Here is a 7,825-nt window from a genome sequence, read left to right as displayed (position 1 = left end):
AAAGAATCACGTTTATACAATAGAAATTAAAACAATGTAATTCACCTTCCATTGAAAACTTTACAATTTAGATTCATATTTTCCTTGAGAGTGAGGTAAGCCTTGCGAGATCTGAAGATTACGTTTTACCGCACAGGTACAATAAACATGTTGAGAAGGCGCGGCGTGCTTTAGTGATATTTTGTGTTAAAGCGAGGCTATACGTGGCGTTTGAAGTAAAAAAAAAGGATAATAATAATGTATTCGTTTATTAGCGTTGAAAGATCTTGACGTAAAGTAAAGCTCAAATTTGATTAACCCATATTTTTTAAATGAATTTAAAAGGAGTGAAAAAACAACTCCCTAAAAGGGAAAACCAGGTTTTAAAACCTGGCATCGCGCGCGGACCAACTCCCGCGCGCGACTCATGACGCATGCGCCTAATTTGCATTACGTCACGAGTCACTCAAATTGTGCAACTGCTTAAAATATTTCCTTGCCACGGCGTGTAGTCCCTTACTTCTGTTTGCCTTCCGTGTGGAAGAAGAGTTCAGTAGTGCAGCAAGATTTCAATGTGGAGATTCAATCTTGTAAGTTAAGGTTTATTCAAGTGTGCTTGGTCACAGAATGGCTTGGCGATTCGCATGTCAGTGCAAGAGCTAGTTTCGTCGTTCGCATCGATAGCAACCCTTTCTTTACTAACGAATTTATTCATCAACCGGTCGACGTCTCCCTTTGCCAAGGCTTAGGCTCTCACGAGACTCCCTCGATTCTTGGGACTGAGTTCAAACGCGTTAACGAGGAGCGTGTTCTCATTTAACAGACTCAAATCTGTTTCGGTTTTCACAGGTCTACGGCAGTCGCGCACACACTTTTATGGAGTTCATCATCGACAGTGGAGATTGGTGTCAGGCACAACACGAGTGAGGCGCTGGCGAGTTTCCGTTGAATGGGTTAACCTACATCACTTAAAGCACGGCTAGGAACAGCGAATTTTACTGAACCTTGGTAGAAATCAAATTTGTAAGAAATAGAATTAATGACAGACATGAAAATGCCTTCTGGAACCCGAGTACCTAATAACCAAGGGAGATCCTTACATGGACCTGGCCCTGTTATGGTGGAGCATAAGAACATGAAGTTTTTGATCACAGATCGTCCCACGGACGCGACTTTGCCACGTTATTTAGAGGTAAATGCCTTTCCCAGAGGTTAAACGGTCTTCTCACCGAAGTGAAACTGACAGAACGATGCGTTTTCTTTCAGGATCTCAAGAAATACGACGCTCATATTGTTGTGAGGGTGTGCGAACCGACGTACAGCGTGGATTTATTGAAGAAGCAAGGAATAGATGTTTTGGTAAGCTAAGTTAAATTGATTCCTTAATGTTTCATTTTTAGACGCGGTATTGAACCTAAATTTGGAAGCGAAAGAAATATTGGCATAGGAATAGATACGATTTTGTGGGGGAAGTAATCGATTGCGCTGAGTCGGCGTGGCCATTTTGTCTTTGATTTTCGTGTTCTCATGCGTTTGCAATGCTAATTTCTGGAGTTTGTTTAATGTTGGCGGTAAAATCCTACTTAGTTATTCTGATCTCTTATGGTTTTCCCTGTACTCGATCATTTCTATAAATATCCCCATTGAATGCCTCTCGAATTTGCACCGAAATGAACATCAGATGAAACGAACAACCCCTATTTAAATCGAAACTGAAGTGTTGGCATATTTGAAGTCTGTGGGATCGCCACCGGCACACTGTCACATTTTTCGTAGCTTTTGACACGATATATGTGTTTTTTTCCTTGTACAACTCGCTAGCTCAATTTCTAGTAATTTCCCCCGTGTTTCTGGAAGGTTCTTTTGGATGTTTGCCTCCAAAAATTTAGTATTTTGTAATCGATCATTTTCGCAAACCTGCTTTACCGGCTTCGGACAACAGACTTGCAAAACATGGTAAAAGAGTTGTCAAACAAGATTTACATGCCGGCTGTTATAAGGCCGGGGAAACTGTCGATCGATTCGTTTACTTTCTCGATTTTGAAAGCTCTATAATAACGAGTTCTGCGTTCATATTCGTTGATGACATTTCACAGGATAATTCGGTTTTAAACATGGGCAATAGTTCATTTACTGTACAAGCACTTGTGATAGTCTTGTGACCTAAATATTTATTATTAGCTATTCGAGCGTAATTAAACGCGAAAATTTAAAGCTAAAAGGAATCTGTTTTTGAATGTAGCACTTTGTGACTTTACTTACTAGCTACAAGTACCACAGTACCAGTTTCTAAACAGAGTTATCCTACAGTCTTGTGAACCACTGAAATTTATTTTCTGGTTTTTCTAGTATACCCAATCATGGTTTACAAACTGTCTAATGTATTTAAACTGCTTCGATATTAACATATAAGGAAGTTTTTGATGTTTTGCACTACCACATTACTGCACATATCAAGCAGATGTGCATTGTGTTTACAGTAGATGTGGTTTTTGCCTCAAGATCGTCATGTTTATAAAAAAAGAAAAAAAAATCCAAACATTCTTTTCATGCTTCCTCCTGTTTAACGGAAGTTGTTATTTGCTAACGTTAAGTTTAATGCGGAAATTATCACTGTGTCAGCCTTTTACATACCAAGCTGCCAATTATAACATTTGCAAAATATTTATCAAATTTTCAATTGGGGAAGATTGAAAAGTAGACTATAGCACTCTCGACAGGACTGCTAAACTGCTCTCCTATAAATAATAATATTTGTCTGGGTATTTTGTGAGAACAGTGTTGAAGAAATCCTGTTCTGCTCAAGCAAGGGAGATGATATACATGTAAAACTAAAAGGAATTGATTCAGTCTTCTTTTTTTCCTCCATTCTCTTATCTTCTTTTTCTTGCAGCTCTCTCTCTCTCTCACACTCTCTTTTTTTTTATCCCTTGGAGTGATTTTATGGCATTTAGGAGTCATGAAATCAAAGTGCACATGGGTGATTTTGTTCAAAGTTTTGACATGGTTTTCATTAATCCAGTCATACATGTATCTAAATGACAATGATGGATTTTGATTCCATTAAGGGCCAGGCACCAGGGAAATTAACTGACTGTGAGGTTGATATTGCCTGTCTGGTCTGACCATCTAGAGGAAGGTTTTTCTTAAAAGGAAGTTCAGTTCAACAAATTTTGACTGCCTGTGAAAACCTATTGTCTTCCTGCTGAAATTGGCAATGAAACTCCTGGGTTTGGCTGTGAAAACAAACAGGGCCACTTGAAAGAACTGATTGATAGATTTCATTGAAATGGTTCCCCACAAGGATTTCATTGACATCTGCTTATGTGATGTTTGAAAAGATTTAAAAACTGTTCATTTTTGGAAAAAAGGCAAAACTTTTGCAATAGTGCATTTTTGTTGTCATGAATACAGATAGGGAGAAATATTTTACCCTTCACTCTTTTGAAGTATTTTGTTTTGGTATCTGCTGTGCATAAAGCATGTCATTTTACATGAAGCACATTGTCTGAGAGTACAAAGCTTTGGAATGATGCCAATTTACATGAATTTTCTGACATGCAAAGGGATTTCCTCACAGCATAATTGTTGGTTTTCTAAACAGGAAGTCGTACAAAGTTTTCATTATTTAAATCATAAGGACCAATTCAAGGAAGTGATGGATTGGAAAGTAGAGAAAAACACTTGAGAATTGCTTTTGATTTTTCTCTACACTTTTTCAGCTTCCCCCAATATTCTCATGTCCTTTTACTTGTAAAAAGCACTACAATGTTAATTAGATTTTTCGATGTTTTAAGGTGTCAGTTATTAAAGAAATCAGTAAGAATGAAATAAGCAGAAATGAATAAGCAAAATGAATGAGCATTACTTAGCAAAGAGCAAAGCAACATTCTTTAGGAATGCGGTACTTAAATGTATTCTTTAAAATGCCTGTTAGTTTTTCATCTTTCGTATTGCACATATTCAAGGGTGGCACCTGAACTTTAGAATCAAGGGCAGGGGATTTTCAAGTCAATAGTTATGATATTTACAGTATTATATTTGTATTTGTGTTGACGAGTGGTTGATATGTACATGTAAGTTAAAGCAAATTTGCAAGTTCCGTGCAAACGTGTGTTTGTGACCAGTTGTTTTGATTTTCTGCAGGACTGGGCCTTTGATGATGGTGCAGCACCACCTAAAGAAGTAGTCGAGGGCTGGCTGCAGTTGCTAAAAAAGAAGTTTAAAGAAAAACCAGGATCTTGCATTGCTGTGCATTGTGTGGCAGGCCTTGGCAGGTTAGTTTGGTTCCTTTTTGCTGACAATATATACTAGACCTTGAGATAAGCAACTGCTCTCTGTTTTCTCAGTCTGTCAGCATGAGATTAAATACATACACATGTACAAATGTAAACAAGACTAATACCCACAACTGTGCAGGTACTGACTTGCCAATTCATCTCGATGTTTTCAAGAGATTTTTGCTCTGAGTGACTTTTTTAATATTTCTTTGGACACAGACTAGTAATTAGATCTAATTATCTTTAGGTACACTTTGAATATTTTCCAAGTACTAAATACATTTTCTAGGTCTTTGAACAGCATTTACCAGGCACCCTGAGTGCTACCTTGATCACGAATTGTCACTGAAAAATGGTCTGAATTCCTGATATCCATTATCCATTACTTTTATACGAAGAAATCACTCAGGTGTATTTGACTTGGAAACAGTTTGCATATGCATCCACATGTACATGTATACTTACATGTACATGCATATTTGATTCTTGCAAGCAACAAGAAAATTCTTATCATTTACTGTTGTATCAGCTTTGTCAAAAGAGGCCAATAAATAGCAAAAATCAACATCTACATGTACTTCACAATCTTGGGCAGCAACTCCACTGAGATATTTATCTGATTCAACAGAAATAGATGGCAAATAAGTTGGCTTTCAACAACAAAGCCACCCACACTGTACTTCAAACTATATGACAACCCTGTAAATAGTAAAGGTGACACATGGATTTTATTTATTGTACACAGAGCACCAGTCCTTGTAGCACTGGCTCTTATTGAAAGTGGAATGAAGTATGAAGATGCTGTGGAATTTATCAGAAGGTACATGTACATGTATATGTCTGGATTTATAAAAACATTGTTAAAGAAATCAAGCATCAAGGTAGAAAATATAAAAATTAAAAGGAATGTTGCTCTTTTTTTCCCTCGACTTTCTTATCTTCCCTTTCTTGCTCTCCTCTCTCCATTTTTTATTATTGTTATTATTATTTTTCATTGCATGGAGTGATTAAGGCCTTTTGGAGTTGTGAAGTCATACAATGTAGTGCATATGCAGGGCTGTAGTTGCCAGTAGCCTTGTTCTCCACACCTCTAGCAAACTTGTAGCTTTAATTGTGTGGCAGGTGTCTGAAGGGGAGGGCAAGGGGAAAAATGAGAGCATGAAGCACGTGAGCATCCATCCTTGAAGCGTGCTCTATCCTCCACACTCATTTTGACCCTTCCCTCCCCTTCTATGGCCTGCCACGCAGGCTAGCAAACTTGCTACTTTGTGGTTGAATTATATCAACAATGGGCAATTTTGCTCGTAGCATCAAAGGAATATCAAGCATACTCAGCTGTAACAGTTGTTACGGGTTACTGTATGACCCTTAATGACAGCCCTGCATATGGCTGTTTTGGTGCAAAGTCTAATGTGGCTTTCATAAGTTTAGCCATACATGTAATCTGAGTATTAAGCCTTTTTAGGCAGTGGAAAAGAATCCCTTCCCAGAGGGAGTAGGAACACACGTACTCCTGGTTGCTTCATGCTACAGAAACTGGGATAAGCTCCAGTAGTATGGACCACTTGTTTGCTTTATCTACATGTACATGTACATGTATGTAATTCAGTTCTATCATTTCTCTCTCTCTCTTCTTAATTTTGCAGGAGAAGACGAGGGGCAATTAATGCTAAACAACTAAGTTATCTTGAGCAGTACAAGCCTTCAAAACTGCTTAGGGAGAAAGGAGGAGCCAATTGTTGCATCCAGTAAGGCACAGGCAGCATTTAACCTTGACAACAAGAAGTAAAAATGCTGTCAATTAATTAATGTACGTGTTTTATTGTAAGGGAAGATTTCTGGATAAGTTATTTTTAGGGCTTGACTATGGAATTCTGAAGAGCCTTTTAAATAGCAGCAGATGTTTTTTCTGTCTAAGTGACCAGATGTCTATGTAGTTAGAACAGTGAAAGCAATGAATTTCTTTTCTTTGTCCATTTTTTTTTTTTTATATAATAATTCGACGAACACAGAGAAGATGGTTGCCACGTGAGACTCAAATTATTATTTTAGGCGAGCTGATGGAGGCAGCTCTGTTCTAGGAGCAAAAACAGCCGCATCTACGAAGCTTTGTGACAGGTTCAATAATACAGGAATGTAAGGCAAAAAAATCATAATAAAGCAGGGGAATTTCATAAAACAGAACATGGTCAATAAATTTGATAAAATTGGATGAACATCTAGTGTGAACTGTTTTCTTTTTTCTCATACTTGGCAAGTAAATAAATTTTTATAGAGAAGACATGTAGTAACTGTCAGCTTGTAAATTAAAACATGTTTAGCAGCAGTTATCAACTGATTCAATCCTCCACCCAGGGTGTGCCTAGTCACCAATTTCTTGTTCTCCACGACAGTTTATTATAGGCTGTCAGGTTATGACAGTGTATGATCTAATCAGCTAAGAAAAAGGCTAATTCTTCCACAGAGACTTGTGTAAATTGCAGTGCTGAATGGACGTTTAGATCACTGCATCTTTCAATAGTAAACTGCCAATTAACAGTTGCATTTTACTTTGCTGTCTGTCAGATGTCATCAAAACATCAGAACAAAAAAAAAATGACCTTAATGAATTGAAAAAAGCTCATCTCTACATGTAAGTTGAGATTGGTGATTACTGGCAATACAGTTATTTGATTATTTTTTTTACGGGCTTATTTCATTTACGTATTGCCATAATAATTATTATGATTGACAGCAGTATAATGTGTAGCTGTTACAGGTAGGTTTTTAACTTTGAGGCTTTGCATTATTGCAAAGTGCAGTGCCACTATTTTTTCCTTCAGTTCCAAGCTGAGAATATCTAATTTCGTTATGCTCAGTATTACATAATAGTTTGAATTATTTTTCCTGAGTTATTTATTAGATTATGAGAATTTAAGACTAGAAGACAACATGATTGTACAGCTGTACCTATTTTTTCTTCTCTTTGTGTAGTTGGAAGGGAGATTTTACGTGTAGCATGCTGGGGATGACCATTCTATTACCAACTTGGATTTTTACTGCCTTTTTGTTTTGTAAGAATACTGACCATCTTAACTTCAAGCAAAAGTGGCAAAATAATGTTCTTGCCTAGACTAGGTGTCCATGTACATCTGTTGGAGGTTTTAACTGTATGCTGTTTTTTTTTTTTTTTTTTTTTCATCATTTCTCTTACAATGCGACTACTCCGACCAACACTAGTTAAGCAAATTCTTTGCAAATTGACCACTGGCAGTTTAGAAACTTGTGTTAAAATAGTTACTAATCAAAATAAGCACAGATCTGGGACCTCTGTAATGCACAGCTTGATTTCTAACATAATTTGTCAGAAAACTATTGTTAACATCTCCAATTTTCACTAAATTTTGTTGGGCAGCCTTGGAAGGAGTAAGACGCACCGTAAAAAGTGTTTCCATTTTAACAGTATTTGTGTAGTTTCGTTAACAGTTACGTGTACATGTTACAGGCACACCAGTTAGTAATATTATTGAGGTACCCAATTCCACTTGGAAATCTGCATTTTCTCAAAGAATAACCGGGAGCAATGT

General features: G+C 37.1%; 1 protein-coding gene across 1 annotated transcript; it reads left to right on the top strand.

Moving 5' to 3' along the window:
- The first annotated feature begins 462 nt into the window (after positions 1-462).
- LOC145494041 (protein tyrosine phosphatase type IVA 1-like) lies at positions 463-6,475 on the top strand. The gene is made up of 6 exons (XM_081473502.1): positions 463-569; positions 829-1,171; positions 1,246-1,338; positions 4,126-4,256; positions 5,005-5,079; positions 5,906-6,475. The coding sequence occupies exons 2-6, from the start codon at positions 1,019-1,021 to the stop codon at positions 6,009-6,011; spliced, it is 558 nt and encodes a 185-aa protein (XP_081329628.1). The 5' UTR covers positions 463-569; positions 829-1,018; the 3' UTR covers positions 6,012-6,475.
- Positions 6,476-7,825: the final 1,350 nt, after the last annotated feature.

Source organism: Orbicella franksi, chromosome 8, assembly GCF_964199315.1.
Source record: "Orbicella franksi chromosome 8, jaOrbFran1.1, whole genome shotgun sequence".
Lineage (NCBI taxonomy): Eukaryota > Metazoa > Cnidaria > Anthozoa > Scleractinia > Merulinidae > Orbicella > Orbicella franksi.
This window is presented reverse-complemented; position numbering and strand designations above follow the sequence as displayed.

Excerpts from the sequence above, each read along its gene's own strand:
- LOC145494041 (XM_081473502.1), top strand. The coding sequence starts at position 1,019 with ATGACAGACATGAAAATGCCTTCTGGAACCCGAGTACCTAATAACCAA. Across the intron at positions 1,172-1,245 it reads CTTTGCCACGTTATTTAGAG|GATCTCAAGAAATACGACGC; the intron begins GTAAATGCCTTT and ends GTTTTCTTTCAG. Across the intron at positions 1,339-4,125 it reads AGCAAGGAATAGATGTTTTG|GACTGGGCCTTTGATGATGG; the intron begins GTAAGCTAAGTT and ends GATTTTCTGCAG.